At 53.0% G+C, this 20521-nt stretch overlaps 1 protein-coding gene across 2 annotated transcripts in view; it reads right to left on the reverse strand.

Annotated features, from left to right (window-relative positions):
* Positions 1–2976: 2976 nt before the first annotated feature.
* sik3 (SIK family kinase 3) overlaps positions 2977–20521 on the reverse strand; it is a 31631-nt gene continuing 14086 nt past the window's right edge. Inside the window, exons 14-25 of one of the 2 annotated variants that reach the window (XM_066711067.1) lie at positions 20204–20277; positions 19299–19439; positions 18871–19012; positions 18552–18671; positions 17964–18064; positions 15538–15647; positions 14884–15193; positions 13365–14104; positions 13029–13195; positions 9612–9741; positions 6450–6597; positions 2977–5487 (exon numbers count right to left, since the gene is read on the reverse strand). In XM_066711067.1, the coding sequence (XP_066567164.1) occupies positions 6455–6597; positions 9612–9741; positions 13029–13195; positions 13365–14104; positions 14884–15193; positions 15538–15647; positions 17964–18064; positions 18552–18671; positions 18871–19012; positions 19299–19439; positions 20204–20277 (2178 nt within the window). In that variant the 3' untranslated portion in view covers positions 2977–5487; positions 6450–6454. The remainder of the gene's footprint in view (positions 5488–6449; positions 6598–9611; positions 9742–13028; positions 13196–13364; positions 14105–14883; positions 15194–15537; positions 15648–17963; positions 18065–18551; positions 18672–18870; positions 19013–19298; positions 19440–20203; positions 20278–20521) is intronic. The other variant, XM_066711076.1, reaches the window with a different exon arrangement.

Here is a 20521-nt window from a genome sequence, read left to right on the forward strand (position 1 = left end):
GTTCACATTGAGCTTGGGACGCCTGAACATTGACACAGCTGTGTCTGCCACTGGAGTTGTAGCTATAATGTTGGTTTTTTATGGCAATGCCATAAATTAGACCAGTGTTTCCTAAACAGTGCAAAGGTTGGACAAGTCACCCATGTCTTGTTTACATCACAGATGGTTTTGTTTTGCTATGGATGTTTGCAGGGGTGCAGTTGAAGGAGAAAGGAGTGTGTGTGCATGTGTGAGTGTGTGTGTGTGTGTGTGAGTATGTGTGTGCGCATGTGTGTGTGTGATTGCGTGTGAGTGTGCGTGTGTGATTGCGTGCATGTGTGTGAGTGTGCGTGTGTGATTGTGTGTGTGATTGTGTGTGTGTGTGTGTGTGTGCGTGCGTGCGCGCGCGTGTGTGTGTTGTCAGACATTGCTTTATAGTAAGTCATCTTTTGTGGAGGGGAGGGAGGTGTTATCTGTTGCGTTTGAATGTATTTTCAGCCCAAAATATATTGTAATCTAAAAACATACTGGAAAAATACAGAGAGAACTAGAAGTGCAGTGGTGGGAATACGTGGGAGTCTCCTGGTTATTGGGCGCCAGTTTGCCGACCCAGCCTGGCCCGGCTCACCGACACATCGACCCACCATTCCCACACCAGATCACCAACTACAGTGACATCTCCACAAACACTCTTGCTGTTCCTACGCTGAACAATCCTTCCAAGGTAGCTGCGCTTCTGTACGTCACCAGCATCGCCACCAGAGGAACCCTCTCCACCTCGAGCCAGGTTCCCACAGCACCCAACAGAATCACCAAGACTGCCAGAGACAGCCCACCTGGCGACCCTGGCCTCCCCTTCCTGTTCCCGCATCACAGGGGGGGAAGCCCCAGGGACATCCCCTGGCAGCACCGCACTCCAGCACCGGCCGAGGGACACAGGGGAAACGCTGCCAACCAGCCACTGGCCCTTCAGCCTCCCCAACAGTGGCACAAGCCTCACTTCCCCCGCTTCCACACAAGACACACTAACTGAAAACACGGCCTCCCTCTTCCTCACAAGACACAGTAACCCAGAACGCTTCTGTGATGGATTTTCTCTGAGAAGTCATATTTTTCTGTCGACATGCGGGTCAGGCCCTGTGTGGCTATATGGACTCACACACATGTAAACAAACTTGAGCACATGCAAATACACTGGTGTTATTGAAATTATAACCACTGTAAAACTAAACACAAGAAAATAATTAAGCAAAACAAACAGCCCAGCCAGCGAGGTACAGGGCACATGCAAACAAACAGAAAGTGCAGGACTAGCTTGCGCTGCTGCTAGTGCCCCCTAGCGGCTCCCGATTCACCTGCTCAATTAAGCCCCCAGGCTCAGACGAAGAGTAAGTCCCAACTGGAGCTCAAATTAATATCCTCTTTTCAAGACCCATTTTCGGACATGAACCGCAATAAATGCTATGAAATAGCCCTTCCCACCAACTACTCCTTTCACTACCCATCTCGTCTACCTGCCAATCCGGGTTTATTACAGGGGTCAGTGGGCTAACTGATGGCGTCACACCGCTGCCCAGCCGTGGTGCCATTATGCCTCTCCCGGTTTACTCGCTGCACAGACAGCGCCCTCTGGTGGCCAACAGCATGCATGGGGGGGAAAAAATACTTTATTGCAGCTCTTGACCCGCATGGGTGATGACACGGAGTTGATGCCCCACAGCCTCGCCACACATTTATACGGCATGACTTAACAAGACTCTTTGGTCAGGGCCTCCACACGGCGTTCTGCTCACCACAGGTTCTACAGGGAGTCGGCGAGTGAGGTACCAGGATGTTACTCGCCCTGTGTCTAAAACTGCCCGACTCTGCTGTGAGTCGGTGAGAGCCCATGATCTGAGCAACATGACTGACTGACGGTGTAAGCAGGGCGCTGTAGTAGAGTGCAGAGATGTGTGTCAGAGGGAGGTTGTGTAGTAACAAAAGATCACCCTCTGCCTCTCTCTGCCCTGCAAACCCACCTCCACACAGAGAGCCCCCGGCGACACGGGCACTGGCCGCAGTACAGGCTGATCGGAAGCAGACTGTGACCGTGGCTGTGGCGACCATATTACACAGTCTGCCTGGATCTGGATGTTCTCGATGGGTCCCAAGAGTCCTGCTCTGACTTCACACACTGCAACCAGCACAGGTCCGCGTTCGGGCCTTACAGTCCATATGGGGCTGCCAGTTTTGGGCCTGTAGTCTGGATCGGGTAATTAGCTGTGTCCCTTTGACACAATTAGAGTCTATAGGGCCCAGACTGGAGCGGCGCTGTGGGGACTATAGGGCCCAGACTGGAGCGGCGCTGTGTGGACTATAGGGCCCAGACTGGAACGGCGCTGTGGGGACTATAGGGCCCAGACTGGAGCAGCGCTGTGGGGACTATAGGGCCCAGACTGGAGTGGCGCTGTGTGGACTATAGGGCCCAGACTGGAGCGGCGCTGTGGGGACTATAGGGCCCAGACTGGAGCGGCGCTGTGGGGACTATAGGGCCCAGACTGGAGGGGCGCTGTGGGGACTATAGGGCCCAGACTGGAGCGGCGCTGTGGGGACTATAGGGCCCAGACTGGAGCGGCGCTGTGGGGACTATAGGGCCCAGACTGGAGGGGCGCTGTGGGGACTGTAGGGCCCAGACTGGAGCGGCGCTGTGGGGACTATAGGGCCCAGACTGGAGGGGCGCTGTGGGGACTATAGGGCCCAGACTGGAGCGGCGCTGTGGGGACTATAGGGCCCAGACTGGAGCGGCGCTGTGGGGACTGTAGGGCCCAGACTGGAGCGGCGCTGTGGGGACTAAACACACTTTTGGAATTTGAGGCGACTTCCTCATAAAAGGCAAACAAAAAAAAAGCTCTATACTATGACACAGTACGGCAAAGACGCACAAACCCAGACACACGCAGACGCGCACCCACACACACAAGCCCGCCCCTCCAACAATCTTCCCCACACTTCTCCAACGGCTTTTCATTTAGTCTTTTATTTATATATATTCATTTATTCATCTTAGTTTGGTTGGTATTCTTTTTTTGTTGTTGTCATTGTTGCATTTGTTTTGTAATCCAACAAAAAAAAAAACATCATAAAAAAAAATAAAGAGCAAAAGGAAAAAAAGAAGAGCGGCAGAGCAAGGGGGAGCCACCCTTGTGCCTGTCAGACACAGAGAGGGAGAGAGAGAGAGAGGGGGATGGACGAGAGAAGAGTGGAAGCAAGGGACGACTGATGCCAAACAGAAAAACAAACCCTATACATTCAACACGGGCTGGGAGACCGAGACCCAGCGAGTCCAAGCAGAGAGAGGGAGAGAGGGAGAGGGAGAGAGAGAGACATATTCATAAAGCACTGACCGCCACCCTGAATCGACCCCCCGTGGAGGTGTGTGGGAGCAGAAACACACGGCGTCTCCGCCACCCCCCAGAGCACACCGGCTCCCGACACCGCTGCCACCGCTACAGCCGGGACTCCTCCGCCTCCCCGCGGATCCAGACCGCAGCACTGCCGTGTTTGTGCGCGCTCCGTTTTGTGCTTGGGCTTGTGTCGGACACAGAACCATCCCCCTCCTGCCGGGGTCGAGGCCGCGCTCCAGTGACGCGGCGGGGGGACCGCAGAGTGCGGCAAGGTGAACGAAAATATACATCTTAATAAAAACAATAAATAAATAAATCTCGTTTCCTTTGGCATCCGAAAGCAAAAACTACATTTTTTTTTTCCTTTTTACTTTAAATAGAAAAAATAACTCTCAGTCTGAAGTATTTTCAGTGTGGCGACCGATGCTCTGCAGATATGTCCCAGGGAGGGAGAGAGAGAGAGAAATAGAGAGAAGAGAGAGAGGGGGAAGAGGAAGAGATCCCTCTTTTTACATGATATGTTAGCATCGTCGATTCCCCTGGACTCCCCCCCATCGCTTGTCCCACCCGGACCCCCTTCCACTCCCCGGCCCCCTCACACAAAATAATGAACACCAACAATAACATCAATAATAATAATAATTACAGCTTCCTCTTCAAGAGTCCTTTGAAGAAAAAGAAAACAAAATAACCTAGCAGGAACCCATCCTGGCGATTCTGACAGAGGGGTCTCGAGTCTTTAGCGCGGACCCCGGGGCCCGGCGGCCGTGTCCTTAGAAGCCGAGGAGACGAACCAAACGTACGAACAGAGGAGTGAAGACCCCAGCGCTGGCGCAGACGGGGGCCCGGCGGAGAGAGGGAGCGAGAGAGAGAGAGAGACGGCGCCGGGGTGTCAGTCAGTCATCGAGGGGGCGGCCCGGCGCAGCCCGCGGGGGGGAGAGAGCGCAAAACCAACACACTGCCACTGGCACAGAGAGAGAGGGAGAGGGGGATGGGAGGAATGGAGGAGAGAGGGAGAGGGAGCAGACGAGAAGGCGAAGTGAAAGGCGAGGGAAGGAGAAGGGCCGGAAGGTGGAAAAAGTGCTGAGGGGGACAGAGAAGGGGACGGGAGGAATGAGGGAGAGATGGAGAGGGAGAGGGAGCAGATGAGAAGGCGGCAGGGAGGGAGAGGTGGCAGGAAGGAGGGGAAGAGGAACGGAGAGGCAGGGAGAGGGGGATGGAGGGAGGGAGGGAGAGGAAGGGAGACAGGAATTGTTGGAAGGTGCAGAGTTACAGTTTTCATAACAAAACTTATTTTTCTTTGCAACACAGAACAGTTTTTTTTCCTTTAATAATAATAATAATAATAATAATAATTATAATAATAACAATAATAAACTTTTACGGAAAACAGTAATAACAATAATAATAATAATAATAACAACAATAATGATCATAATTCCTACATGAACATGAGCTGTAAAAATGTCTTAAAAACAAAACGACGAAAAACAAAAAATACAAATGAAAGAAAGGGAGGATAATGAGAGAGGGGGGGAGGGAGAGAGGATGTGAGCTGGGTGTCCCATCGATCGCGGCGTCACTGTCCCGCTGTGACCCCCCCGGCCGCGTGGAACGGGCCGCTCCTCCGCCGGCGCCGGGCTCGGCCGCACTCTGGAATGGTCCACTGGGGGTCAGACGGGGGGGACTGGGGGTTGGGCGAGAGAACACAGCGGCCCACAAACACAGACAGGAGCGGCACACTGCGGCGCTGTCTGTGTGCATCGGGGCTGTGCGTGTGTCTGTGTGTTTGTCTGTGTGGGCATGTGTGTATGAGTGTGTGCGTGTGCGTGTCTGTGCTGGGAATGGGCATCGTTCAACAGCTGGCTCTTATTGGCAGGGCTGGGGAGGCGGGGCAGGGCAGCGGAATCTGGATTTATCCAATCAGACGCGTGAGCCGGGCGGCGGGGGCCGGTGGCGTGCGGAATGCTGGGGGGACGCCCCCCCCGCCCCCCCACCCTCTCTCTGGGACCCCACGCCTGCAGGACGGACACAGCGCCCCCTCCGGGAGACAGACGATGGCGGTTTGGCGTGATGCTGCTCAACACAGGCGGCTGAAATGGACCTTTACACACTGGAGCAAGCCCTGAGAGAGAGGGAGGGAGAGAAGGAGAGGGGGAAAGAGGGAAAGAGGAAGATGGAGAAGGTGAGAGGGGGAGAGAGGGGGGACAGAGGGAGAAAATAGGGAGAAAGAAAGGGCAAGAGGGAGAAAAAGAAAGAAAGGGTAAGAGGGAGGGCGAGAAAGACAGAGAACGATAGAGGTAAGTTATTAGTATAATTACAGTGCATTCGGAAAGTATTCACAGCGCTTCACTTTTCCCACATTTTGTTATGTTACAGCCTTATTCCAAAATGGATTAAATTAATTATTTCCCTCAAAATTGTACAAACAATACCCCATAATGACAACGTGAAAGAAGTTTGTTTGAAATCTCTGCAAATGTATTAAAAATAAAAAACAAAAAAAGCACATGTACATAAGTATTCACAGCCTTTGCCATGACACTCAAAATTGAGCTCAGGTGCATCCTGTTTCCACTGATCATCCTTGATTGGAGTCCACCTGTGGTAAATTCAGTTGATTGGACATGATTTGGAAAGGCACACACCTGTCTATATCAGGTCCCACAGTTAACAGTGCATGTCAGAGCACAAACCAAGCCATGAAGTCCAAGTAATTGTCTGTAGACCCCTGAGACAGGATTGTATCGAGGCACAGATCTGGGGAAGGGTACAGACACATTTCTGCAGCATTGAAGGTCCCAATGAGCACAGTGGCCTCCATCATCCGTAAATGGAAGAAGTTTGGAACCACCAGGATTCTTCCTAGAGCTGGCCGCCCGGCCAAACTGAGCGATTGTGCTTTTTTTTTTAATACATTTCCAAAGATTTCAAACACACTGTAACATAACAAAATGTGGAAAAAGTGAAGCGCTGTGAATACTTTCTGGATGCCCTGTATGCTAAGCCCTTTTCACAACCGCACCCTGCACGTGGGTCGGGCCGGCGCTCTCTTCCTGCCCGGGCACAGAAACGCACTGCACTGACCTGTGCTAGACTCCGGCCTGCTCCATGCTGTACTGCAGGTCAGGGGGCTTGTAGCTGAGGAACATGTCGCTGGTGCAGGAGGAGGGGTAACAGGGGGCGCTGGGCAGCTGGGAGCCGTCGCACAACTCCGCACCCTCCACCTCACACCCTGCCAAACGCGGGGAGGGAGAGAGGGAGGGAGAGAGAGAGAGAGAACGAACATCGCATTAACACAACAACATGCACAATTCAAAACTATTAAAGCCTACTAGTATAATCTGACATATTGGATATTTAAAACTAGGATGTTACACTAACACTCATGTTCACGGCGTGGCACTGATTTGACAGTTCTCCCAGAGGCGCAGGTCCCTGGACATGTCCCACAATCATCACATCAATGCACTCCATCTCCAGGGATGTCTGATGATTACTGCAACAGCGTGTTGCAGTGTGGTATTTACTGCAGCAGCGTGTTGCAGTGTGTGTATATACTGCAGCAGCGTGTTGCAGTGTGGTATTTACTGCAGCAGCGTGTTGCAGTGTGTGTATATACTGCCGCAGCGTGTTGCAGTGAGTGTATTTACTGCAGCAGCGTGTTGCAGTGTGTGTATATACTGCCGCAGCGTGTTGCAGTGTGTGTATATACTGCAGCAGCGTGTTGCAGTGTGGTATTTACTGCAGCAGCGTGTTGCAGTGTGTGTATATACTGCCGCAGCGTCTTGCAGTGTGGTATTTACTGCAGCAGCGTGTTGCAGTGTGTGTATATACTGCCGCAGCGTGTTGCAGTGTGTGTATTTACTGCAGCAGCGTGTTGCAGTGTGTGTATATATTGCCGCAGTGTGTTGCAGTGTGTGTATATATTGCCGCAGCGTGTTGCAGTGTGGTATTTACTGCAGCAGCGTGTTGCAGTGTGGTATTTACTGCAGCAGCGTGTTGCAGTGTGTGTATATATTGCAGCAGCGTGTTGCAGTGTGGTATTTACTGCAGCAGCGTGTTGCAGTGTGGTATTTACTGCAGCAGCGTGTTGTAGTGTGTGTATATACTGCAGCAGCGTGTTGCAGCGTGTGTATATACTGCAGCAGCGTGTTGCAGTGTGGTATTTACTGCAGCAGCGTGTTGCAGTGTGGTATTTACTGCAGCAGCATGTTGCAGTGTGTGTATATATTGCTACAGCGTCTTGCAGTGTGGTATTTACTGCAGCAGCGTGTTGCAGTGTGGTATTTACTGCAGCAGTGTGTTGCAGTGTGTGTATATATTGCCGCAGTGTGTTGCAGTGTGTGTATATATTGCCGCAGCGTGTTGCAGTGTGGTATTTACTGCAGCAGCGTGTTGCAGTGTGGTATTTACTGCAGCAGCGTGTTGCAGTGTGTGTATATACTGCCACAGCGTGTTGCAGTGTGGTATTTACTGCCGCAGCGTGTTGCAGTGTGTGTATATACTGGAGCAGCGTGTTGCAGTGTGTGTATATACTGCCGCAGCGTGTTGCAGCGTGTTGCAGTGTGGTATTTACTGCAGCAGCGTGTTGCAGTGTGGTATTTACTGCAGCAGTGTGTTGCAGTGTGGTATTTACTGCAGCAGCGTGTTGCAGTGTGTGTATATACTGCCGCAGCGTGTTGCAGTGTGGTATTTACTGCAGCAGCGTGTTGCAGTGTGGTATTTACTGCAGCAGCGTGTTGCAGTGTGTGTATATACTGCCGCAGCGTGTTGCAGTGTGTGTATATACTGCAGCAGCGTGTTGCAGTGTGGTATTTACTGCAGCAGCGTGTTGCAGTGTGGTATTTACTGCAGTAGCGTGTTGCAGTGTGTGTATATACTGCCGCAGCGTGTTGCAGTGTGGTATTTACTGCAGCAGCGTGTTGCAGTGTGGTATTTACTGCAGCAGCGTGTTGCAGTGTGTGTATATATTGCAGCAGCGTGTTGCAGTGTGTGTATATATTGCAGCAGCGTGTTGCAGTGTGGTATTTACTGCAGCAGCGTGTTGCAGTGTGTGTATATACTGCAGCAGCGTGTTGCAGCGTGTGTATATACTGCAGCAGCGTGTTGCAGTGTGGTATTTACTGCAGCAGCATGTTGCAGTGTGTGTATATATTGCTACAGCGTCTTGCAGTGTGGTATTTACTGCAGCAGCGTGTTGCAGTGTGATATTTACTGCAGCAGTGTGTTGCAGTGTGTGTATATATTGCCGCAGTGTGTTGCAGTGTGTGTATATATTGCCGCAGCGTGTTGCAGTGTGTGTATATACTGCAGCAGCGTGTTGCAGTGTGGTATTTACTGCAGCAGCGTGTTGCAGTGTGGTATTTACTGCAGTAGCGTGTTGCAGTGTGTGTATATACTGCCGCAGCGTGTTGCAGTGTGGTATTTACTGCAGCAGCGTGTTGCAGTGTGGTATTTACTGCAGCAGCGTGTTGCAGTGTGTGTATATATTGCAGCAGCGTGTTGCAGTGTGGTATTTACTGCAGCAGCGTGTTGCAGTGTGTGTATATACTGCAGCAGCGTGTTGCAGCGTGTGTATATACTGCAGCAGCGTGTTGCAGTGTGGTATTTACTGCAGCAGCATGTTGCAGTGTGTGTATATATTGCTACAGCGTCTTGCAGTGTGGTATTTACTGCAGCAGCGTGTTGCAGTGTGGTATTTACTGCAGCAGTGTGTTGCAGTGTGTGTATATATTGCCGCAGCGTGTTGCAGTGTGTGTATATATTGCCGCAGCGTGTTGCAGTGTGGTATTTACTGCAGCAGCGTGTTGCAGTGTGGTATTTACTGCAGCAGCGTGTTGCAGTGTGTGTATATATTGCAGCAGCGTGTTGCAGTGTGGTATTTACTGCAGCAGCGTGTTGCAGTGTGTGTATATACTGCAGCAGCGTGTTGCAGCGTGTGTATATACTGCAGCAGCGTGTTGCAGTGTGGTATTTACTGCAGCAGCATGTTGCAGTGTGTGTATATATTGCTACAGCGTCTTGCAGTGTGGTATTTACTGCAGCAGCGTGTTGCAGTGTGGTATTTACTGCAGCAGTGTGTTGCAGTGTGTGTATATATTGCCGCAGCGTGTTGCAGTGTGTGTATATATTGCCGCAGCGTGTTGCAGTGTGTGTATATATTGCCGCAGCGTGTTGCAGTGTGGTATTTACTGCAGCAGCGTGCTGCAGAGTGGTATTTACTGCAGGGAATTGTCTGTTCGTTACCTGACTCCTCCCTGTTGCGCAGCTGCTGGCTTCCTGTGAGAGACGACTGGCTGAGGACGTCAGACATGCGGGCGGAGCTGAGCGCCTTCCCAGCCAACAGGCTCATCCCTGCCATGGGGTCCACCTGATCCTGGGGGAGGGAGGGAGAGAGAGTCAGAGCAGCAGCCTGGGGAAGCTGTTCTGTAGCGTCCTGAACAGCCGCCTCCTGGCCTTCATACAGGAGCACCGCACTGCCGACCACACCTACACCCTGACCGGCACAGCCTCTGCACTGCCGAGCACACCTACACCCTGCGCTCCTTGACTGTCTGGCACAGCCACCGCACGCAGAAAGGGAAGATATTTGCCTGCTTTGTAAACTTCAAAAAGGCATTAGACTCAATCTGGCACCCTGGCCTGTATCTGAAGCTCCTGCAGAGCGGCATCGGGGGGAGGGCGTACGATGTGATCGAATCCATGTACACAGGCGGTAAGATCAGTGTGAAGGTGGACACCTGGCGGACTGAAGCCGTCCCCCAGGGCCGAGGGGTGAGGCGGGGCTGCAGCCTGAGCCCCACCCTGTTCAACATATACATCACCCAGCTGGCCACAGACCTGCAGCAAGGCCCCGGCCCCGGCCTGACGCTGGACGACACCCAGATCAAGTGCCTCCTGTACGCAGACGACCCGGTGCTCCTGTCGCCCACAGAGCAAGGGCTGCAGCAGCAGCTGGACACACTACAGTGCTACTGCAGAGCCTGGGCCCTGGAGGTCAACGTGGACAAAACCAAAATCATGATCTTCCAGAAGAAAGGCAGGATACAAAGCAGAAAATACAGTTTCACCCTCAACAGCACCTCAATAGAGCTCAAAGCCAGCTACACCTACCTGGGCCTGCTAGTGAACTCCTTAGGCAACTTCACCCTCGCTGTCCATCCCTTGTGACAAAGCACGCAGGGCATACCACACCATCAGGAAGAGGATCAGCTCCCTGAGCCCCTCGGTGCCGCTGTGGACGGAGGTCTTTGACAGCGTGATCCTGCCCATCCTGCTGTACGGCAGTGAGGTCTGGGGTCCAGTTATTAGCACCAACTTCGACAAATGGGAGACGAGCCCCTCAGAAGCCCTGCATGCCGAGCTCTGCAGGAACGTGTTGAAGCTCCACAGGAGCAGCCCCAACAATGGCTGCCGAGCCAAACTGGGGCACCTGCCTCTAGGCTGTGCAGTGCAGAAGAAAGCCCTGAAATACTGGCTGCACCTGAAACACAGCAGCCCAGACACCCTCCAGCACAGCACCCTGAGGCAGCAGGAACGCACCCCCCACACAGACACCCTCGGCCAGCTGGCCCAGAGCCACACTGACAGCACAGAGCTGCTGAACGGTCGAGGCAGGAGACAGCCCCCCAGCTCCAGCACATCACTGCGGCGCTGCACTGCAGCTACAGCAGCACTGGGCTCTACAAACCAAACAGCAGAACAAGCTACAGTGCTACAGGGCCTGGGCAGAGGACACACCCGGCAGACTACCTGACACAGACCCCCAGCAGAGACGCACTCTGACCAGGTACAGACTGAGCGACCACAGCCTGGAGGTGGAGACCGGACGGCACAGGCAGACCTGGACCCCCAGAGACAGAAGCCTGTGCAGACAGTGTAGGTCTGGGGAGGTAGAGACAGATGCACACTTCGCCCTGACCTGCTCCAGATACACACAGGTCACAGGTGATGCACAGGTCAGAGACGCCTTCTTCCCCAGACTCGGCAGAAGAGTCCCAACTCCCCAGCCCAGCACAGAGCTCAGAGTGGGGCTGGAGGGACAGGGACTGCGCTGTAATCGCAGCAGAGGACAGCACAGCCTGCCACATAGCCAGAGAACTGCAACCCAACCACCAACACAGCACATTAATAACATAAAATCTATGTAAATTGTAAATTAACGCAATATTTTATTTTATATTTGTAAAGTTTTTAATGTATATAATCTCAATGTTCCCAATTGCTTTGACAACACTTGTGTGTAAACATCTCATGCCAATATACACTCACCTAAAGGATTATTAGTAACACCTGTTCAATTTCTCATTAATGCAATTATCTAACCAACCAATCACATGGCAGTTGCTTCAATGCATTTAGGGGTGTGGTCCTGGTCAAGACAATCTCCTGAACTCCAAACTGAATGTCTGAATGGGAAAGAAAGGTGATTTAAGCAATTTTGAGCGTGGCATGGTTGTTGGTGCCAGACGGGCCGGTCTGAGTATTTCACAATCTGCTCAGTTACTGGGATTTTCACGCACAACCATTTCTAGGGTTTACAAAGAATGGTGTGAAAAGGGAAAAACATCCAGTATGCGGCAGTCCTGTGGGCGAAAATGCCTTGTTGATGCTAGAGGTCAGAGGAGAATGGGCCGACTGATTCAAGCTGATTGAAGAGCAACTTTGACTGAAATAACCACTCGTTACAACCGAGGTATGCAGCAAAGCATTTGTGAAGCCACAACACGTACAACCTTGAGGCGGATGGGCTACAACAGCAGAAGACCCCACCGGGTACCACTCATCTCCACTACAAATAGGAAAAAGAGGCTACAATTTGCACAAGCTCACCAAAATTGGACAGTTGAAGACTGGAAAAATGTTGCCTGGTCTGATGAGTCTCGATTTCTGTGGAGACATTCAGATGGTAGAGTCAGAATTTGGCGTAAACAGAATGAGAACATGGATCCATCATGCCTTGTTACCACTGTGCAGGCTGGTGGTGGTGGTGTAATGGTGTGGGGGATGTTTTCTTGGCACACTTTAGGCCCCTTAGTGCCAATTGGGCATCGTTTAAATGCCACGGCCTACCTGAGCATTGTTTCTGACCATGTCCATCCCTTTATGACCACCATGTACCCATCCTCTGATGGCTACTTCCAGCAGGATAATGCACCATGTCACAAAGGTCGAATCATTTCAAATTGGTTTCTTGAACATGACAATGAGTTCACTGTACTAAACTGGCCCCCACAGTCACCAGATCTCAACCCAATAGAGCATCTTTGGGATGTGGTGGAACGGGAGCTTCGTGCCCTGGATGTGCATCCCACAAATCTCCATCAACTGCAAGATGCTATCCTATCAATACGGGCCAACATTTCTAAAGAATGCTTTCAGCACCTTGTTGAATCAATGCCACGTAGAATTAAGGCAGTTCTGAAGGCGAAAGGGGGTCAAACACAGTATTAGTATGGTGTTCCTTATAATCCTTTAGGTGAGTGTAGCTTGTTTTAAATTTGAGTGTCAGGGGGAGAGAAAGAAAGAGAGAGTCAGGAGGGGGAGGAGAGAGAGAGGATAGTAGAGGAGAGGAGAGAGAGAGGATAGTAGAGGAGAGGAGACATCTGCTAGTATTTGACACACATGAACAAGGGGGATCACAAACAGGACGGACAGACTCACGTAGGCGTCGTCGCAGGTCTGGATGGTGTGGTGCCTCTGCAGGGGCCCCCGTGGCCGGTACCCCTCAGTCTGAGGGGTTCGCTGGGGGTAGCTCACACCGTTGTGGTCGGGCACCTCCATGGCCTGCCCCGGGGGCCTGCGGTCCACATGGTCTCCTCCAGAGGAGTCTGGACAGAGAAGGAGAGAGAGAGAGAGAGGCGTCACACAGAGCAAGCGAATGCAGTACAGTGTCCAGTGTGTTGTGTGCAATGCAGTGTCCAGTGTGTGCAGTGCGTGCAGAACAGTGTCCAGTGTGTGCAGTAGAGTGTCCAGTGTGTGCAGTGCACCGTGTCTCACCTCTGGCTGCGCAGGTGTTGCGCAGGTACCCGTGTCGGGGCGAGGGGTTGCTGTAGGTGTGGTTAGAGCTCAGCTGGGGCCCCAGGAGGCCCTCAGGGTCCCCGCAGGCCCCCACCTTGGCTAGCAGCCCCTCAGGGTAGGCCGGCGGCTCATCCTCCTCCATACTCTCAGAGTGGGGCAGGACCGGGCGGGGGCAGTCAGGGGGCCGGATCTGGAGCAGGTGGGGGTAGTGGGCCTGGGGGGGGCCGGGCTCCAGCGCGTCGCCCTGGCTCAGGTGGTGCAGCAGCAGCAGCTCGTTGTAGTCCTGGGGGGGGCAGGGCGGCGCCGGGGGGCCGGGGGCAGGCGCGGGGCGGGGGCTCTGCCTCTTCAGCAGCCCGGCCAGATCCTGGGGGGGCAGCCGGGGGTCCGCGTGGCCGCTGAGTGAGTGGCGGGGGGACAGCAGCCCCTGCAGGGTGGGCGTGACATGCTGTGCGGGCCGGTACTCGGGGGGGGTGGGGGACAGCAGGGCCTGCTGCAGCGCCGAGGGGCCCCCGTACCCTCCTCCGGCCCCAGAGCCCCCCCCGCCCACCTGGTAGGCCTCCAGCCGCGGGACCTTGAGAGAGGCACCCTGCGCGTAGGGCCCGTACCCCCCCATCGGCCCCGGCGCCGCTGGCCCGCCCTGCCCCCCGCCCTCCCCGAACAGGTGGGGGTGCCACTGGGCCTCATAGCCTGTGGAGCAGGAGAACCGGCTCAGACTGCGGCTGGGGGGAGAGAGGGAGGGAGAGGGAGGGAGGAGAGGGGGAGCCGATGAGCGGATTCTGCACTGTACCAGTTCTCTGTAGTTTATTTTGTTAAGCCAGCTGCGGCCCCTGCAGGATCAGAACACTGCGTCCAGTTACTGCGCCACTGGCAGCTGCAGGACAGAATCGCTGCAGAACCACAGTTCGGTTTGAGTATCGGGCAGTTATGCAATTGGAAAGCAAAGAAAAGTATTAAAATCCACCAAAATGGAAATGTAGAAATGGCCAACGTAAGATCATGTCAAAGTCCGCATAAACAGCATGGACATTCTTGTGTTCCTCACAAAAAATAACCTTATAAATTAAAGTAGTAAATTATAGTAAATTATTTCTATATTTTACATGATCAAATACTTTTGAGGGGAAACAAACACAAATTATACAAATGATTTCCCCTTGTTTGTAAGTCTAAGTGTAGCTTTCAAATGGAGGGTGTAAGGTGTGGAGACTAGACCCTCATCTTGTATTCGTCAATTTGCCGAATATTGTTTTGCACTTGAAATTATTTGTTAGTTCACTTAATTGCAAATGGTGCAGTTTGCTTCCTCAATTGACGTGTTATCGGCATAAGAAAGTCATTTTACAACCTACACAAAGACAGGCATGTTGACTAATATTCTAAATATTCTCAAGAGTAAAAGGATCTCCGACTGCGTTATTACTGCTCTGCTGTTCGGATTCTTTTCTGGTGGAATCCTGGCAGTGAATTGTCAAGGGAGGATCGGCCGCGATATCCGTACCTGTGTGTCTCGGCGCTGTCGGCGCTCAGCTGCTTGCCCAGCACGCGGTGGCCGCACGGCGTGGACAGGAAGCCCTGGCGCTGCGCCGCCCCCCCCAGCTCCGCCTCCTGCACCTGGATGGTCACCTGCTGCGGGGGCAGCGCCTGCGCCATGTTCACGCCACGGGGGAGGCCGGGAGGCTGTTGCTGCCGTTGCTGCTGCTGCTGCTGCTGGGACAGACCCACACGGGGCAGGCCCGGGGGGGGAGGGCTGCTGCTGGGGGGCTGGTACAGGGCGGCACTGTGTGGGTACTGCACTGAGGAGGGACCCCCTGGAGAGAGGGAGGGAAGGAGAGAGAGAGAGAACAAGGAAGATTACGTACAGAAGCCCGGCAGCCATCGATCTCAGAATGTCACTCATCCGTTTCTTGGAAGATCCCAGGGCTTCCACAACATTCGTTTGTTCCAGGCACCCACCACTCTCGGTGTGGAGAGAGTGGCAGCGTATCTGGAACAAAAGGCCCTGTCAACTTTGCACTTCTTATGATGATGGAGAGAAAGGATGAGCGAGAGTGAGTAAGAGAGAGAAAGAGGGGGAACAAAACAGGAATAAGAGAACAACAAGGCGACGGCGAGACATGGGTTTGAGAGAGAGAGAAGTGGGGGGGCCACTCACCATGACCCTGCATCATGGCGGTGCTGCCGGGAGGGGGGCTCTGGTTGGGCTGTCTGAACAGGTGATTGCTGGGGTGTGTGGGGGGAGGGCTGGAGGGCTGGATTTGCAACCTGCCAGAGAGGGAGAGAGGCAGGAGGAGAGAGTTACATCTTAACAATGTTATCAGTACAATTGCACAGTGCACTCAGTGTCAGTATGGCACAGTGTTGTAATGCACAGGGTCAGTATGGCACAGTGTTGTAATGCACAGGGTCAGTATGGCACAGTGTCGTAATGCAGTGTTGTAATGCACAGGGTCAGTATGGCACAGTGTCGTAATGCAGTGTTGTAATGCACAGGGTCAGTATGGCACAGTGTTGTAATGCACAGGGTCAGTATGGCACAGTGTCGTAATGCAGTGTTGTAATGCACAGGGTCAGTATGGCACAGTGTCGTAATGCAGTGTTGTAATGCACAGGGTCAGTATGGCACAGTGTCGTAATGCAGTGTTGTAATGCACAGGGTCAGTATGGCACAGTGTTGTAATGCACAGGGTCAGTATGGCACAGTGTCGTAATGCAGTGTTGTAATGCACAGGGTCAGTATGGCACAGTGTCGTAATGCAGTGTTGTAATGCACAGGGTCAGTATGGCACAGTGTTGTAATGCACAGGGTCAGTATGGCACAGTGTCGTAATGCAGTGTTGTAATGCACAGGGTCAGTATGGCACAGTGTCGTAATGCAGTGTTGTAATGCACAGGGTCAGTATGGCACAGTGTCGTAATGCAGTGTTGTAATGCACAGGGTCAGTATGACACAGTGTTGTAATGCACAGGGTCAGTATGGCACAGTGTCGTAATGCAGTGTTGTAATGCACAGGGTCAGTATGGCACAGTGTCGTAATGCAGTGTTGTAAAGCACAGGGTCAGTATGGCACAGTGTCGTAATGCAGTGTTGTAATGCACAGGGTCAGTATGGCACAGTGTTGTAATGCACAGGGTCAGTATGGCACAGTGTCGTAATGCAGTGTTGTAATGCACAGGGTCAGTATGGCACAGTGTCGTAATGCAGTGTTGTAATGCACAGGGTCAGTATGGCACAGTGTTGTAATGCACAGGGTCAGTATGGCACAGTGTCGTAATGCAGTGTTGTAATGCACAGGGTCAGTATGGCACAGTGTCGTAATGCAGTGTTGTAATGCACAGGGTCAGTATGGCACAGTGTTGTAATGCACAGGGTCAGTATGGCACAGTGTTGTAATGCAGTGTTGTAATGCACAGGGTCAGTATGGCACAGTGTCGTAATGCACAGGGTCAGTATGGCACAGTGTCGTAATGCAGTGTTGTAATGCACAGGGTCAGTATGGAACAGTGTTGTAATGCAGTGTTGTAATGCACAGGGTCAGTATGGCACAGTGTTGTAATGCAGTGTTGTAATGCACAGGGTCAGTATGGCACAGTGTTGTAATGCACAGGGTCAGTATGGCACAGTGTCGTAATGCACAGGGTCAGTATGGCACAGTGTCGTAATGCAGTGTTGTAATGCACAGGGTCAGTATGGCACAGTGTCGTAATGCAGTGTTGTAATGCACAGGGTCAGTATGGAACAGTGTTGTAATGCAGTGTTGTAATGCACAGGGTCAGTATGGCACAGTGTCGTAATGCAGTGTTGTAATGCACAGGGTCAGTATGGCACAGTGTTGTAATGCACAGGGTCAGTATGGCACAGTGTCGTAATGCACAGGGTCAGTATGGCACAGTGTCGTAATGCAGTGTTGTAATGCACAGGGTCAGTATGGCACAGTGTCGTAATGCAGTGTTGTAATGCACAGGGTCAGTATGGCACAGTGTTGTAATGCACAGGGTCAGTATGGCACAGTGTCGTAATGCAGTGTTGTAATGCACAGGGTCAGTATGGCACAGTGTCGTAATGCAGTGTTGTAATGCACAGGGTCAGTATGGCACAGTGTTGTAATGCACAGGGTCAGTATGGCACAGTGTTGTAATGCACAGGGTCAGTATGGCACAGTGTTGTAATGCAGTGTTGTAATGCACAGGGTCAGTATGGCACAGTGTTGTAATGCACAGGGTCAGTATGGCACAGTGTTGTAATGCACAGGGTCAGTATGGCACAGTGTTGTAATGCAGTGTTGTAATGCACAGGGTCAGTATGGCACAGTGTCGTAATGCAGTGTTGTAATGCACAGGGTCAGTATGGCACAGTGTCGTAATGCAGTGTTGTAATGCACAGGGTCAGTATGGCACAGTGTCGTAATGCAGTGTTGTAATGCACAGGGTCAGTATGGCACAGTGTCGTAATGCAGTGTTGTAATGCACAGGGTCAGTATGGCACAGTGTCGTAATGCAGTGTTGTAATGCACAGGGTCAGTATGGCACAGTGTCGTAATGCAGTGTTGTAATGCACAGGGTCAGTATGGCACAAGGTACCTCTGTAGCTGGTGAGTGAGCAGGCTGGGCTGAGTCTCTCCATGTTGCCCCAGAGACAGTGCCTGCAGGGGGGGCGAGGGCTGGGGGGAGCGGATACACTCCTAGAACACAACACACACATCAGCACCGTCCACACAAACACAACACACACATCAGCACCGTCCACACAAACACAACACACACGTCAGCACCGTCCACAACAACACAACACACACCGTCGGCACCGTCCACACAAACACAACGCACACCGTTACCATCGTCCACAACACACACACAGTCACCACTGTACACACCAACATACAGCACAACACAACTCACACCGTCAGCACCGTCCACACACACACAACACACACTGTCACCACCGTACACACCAACACACAACACATACTGTCCACACTAACACAAAACACACTGTCACCACCATCCACACTAACACACAATCGCACATCAATGTACATGTCTGAATACCCACCCCACCATTCACACGGTGATAAACTAAACAGACCCATTACTACACACACACAACCGCACTCGCACTGACGCTCACGCACACACGCACGCACGCACACAGCGCAATGGCAGCCGCACCTGAAGCTGCTGGTGTAGAATCTGCTGCTCTTGCTGGTAGAGGATGTGTTGTTGCTGGGTGTGCTCCAGGAGCCGCTCGTCCTGCGGGCCGGCGTACATCTTCTGTAACTGCTCACACTCCTGAGCCACGGGATAGATAGAGAGAGAGAGAGAGAGAAAATTGTGATCCTTGAGACAGGAGACCCTCAGGTGTTTAAAAAACAGGGTGTGAGAGGACTGAGTGAGCAAGAGCGAGGGAAAGGGAGAAAGAACAACAGATGGAGAGCGAGAAAGAGGGAGAGGGAGAGACGGACAGAGAGAGGGAGAGGGTGGGCTGTACCTGCTTGAGCTGCCGGATGATGCTGCTGTTCTCCAGGTGGGCCTTGAAGGCCTGGATGGTGGCGGCGCCGTCGGAGAAGCGGCGCACGGGCGAGAACCTCTCGGTGGGGAGGTGCAGGGTGTTGCAGTCCTTGTAGCTGGACCTGCGCACACAGCGGCACAGTCACACAGCGGCACAGTCACACAGAGCAGCGGGGCGGGGGGGGGGGTAGGGGGCGTCAGTCTGTCAGTCCACTACGCGTCAGTCGCGGGTCTCAGCGTGTCGCTCAGTGTGTCGGTTGTGTCGGGGTGGAGAAGTCACTTTTTTGGCGGGGAGCTTATTTTCCTAACCCTATTCCCGAAAATCCACACACTGTACCCCTCTGTGCTCTGACCGGGTGCGGCCCCTGACCCGCAGCCCCAGCCTACTGCCAGGCCACACTGTCTCACCGGCAGTGCTGCTCCAGGGCCAGGTGCTGGGCCCACACTCGCTGGCGGGAGCTCTGCGCTCTCTGGGGGTCGGGGGGCGGCTCGGCGGGGACGGTGGTCATGGCGTGCATGGTGTGCCGCTTAGAACTGTTCGCCAAGTATCTGAGAGACAGAGAGAGAGAGAGAGAGAGGGACACACTTACTTCTAAACATGTACAACTTTCCCTCACCCTCTTGCCCGGGCCTCCCAGGTGAGGGGAGCACGGCCCGACTCGGTGGCCCGGTTCGTGGCCGCGTGTCAGGGGCCGAGGGCCACACAGAGAGCACAATGCCCAGAGGACACCGCTGGAGTTAACACCGTGTCCTTCTGTCTCATTACAGTGTATCGATGTTTTTAATTGACCTTTAACTGGCTTTTTAATTGACCTCAGAGTGATTTTGAGTTGTTAGCATTGTGGTTATGAATTAATTATCTGTTTTATTCCACAGGCAGCGTTATTGTCTCCACATCAGCCCTGCCATTTGTTTTCTCGCACGTCAGAAATGGCTTTAGTGGTGCAACGTTAGGAAAGTTGTGCCAGTGCAGGTTAGGATGGCCATGCCTTATAAAGCCCTACGGCGTTGAGAAGAGAAAGATCGAGAAAAGGGTGCGAGTATAGAGCGATATTCCTGGGTGGTAGATAGGGAGTGCGGAAGCGACAGAGGAGAAGGTGGGAGATGGAGGGGTTAAGCAAAAGAGGCAGTGTGAGTTCTGGACTCCAGCCCGCAGTTTGGACTCTGACTACAGGGACGGGGGGGGAATTGGCGGCGCTCGGTGGCTCAGTGGTAGTGCAGCCTGATCGCCACACTGGGACCCCCGACGACCTGAGCGTCCTCCCCCCAGCCCCCCACCCAACCCCCACTGCTCCCCACACACGAGCCCTCACCTCTGCACGGCCTCCTGGTCCGGCTCTCCATCCGAGCCCTCCTCATCCACCGGGGCCACGGCTGGAATAGGGTGCTGAGAGAGAGATAGTGACAGAGACAGAGACAGAGAGAGAAGGAGGGAGGGAGAGAGGGGAAGGAAGTGTCCACTTAACATACTGATTACGTATTGCTCACTGCCTCTGCCTACAGATATTCTCACAGAGGGATGGGGAGGGAGGGAGAGGTATTCAGTCCCAAAGGGCCACACAAGGCAGACCAAGAGATCGACGGGTAGAGAGAGAGAGACACACACACACACACACACAAGGGACAGGCAG

This window comes from Amia ocellicauda, chromosome 1 (genome assembly GCF_036373705.1).
Source record: "Amia ocellicauda isolate fAmiCal2 chromosome 1, fAmiCal2.hap1, whole genome shotgun sequence".
NCBI lineage: Eukaryota > Metazoa > Chordata > Actinopteri > Amiiformes > Amiidae > Amia > Amia ocellicauda.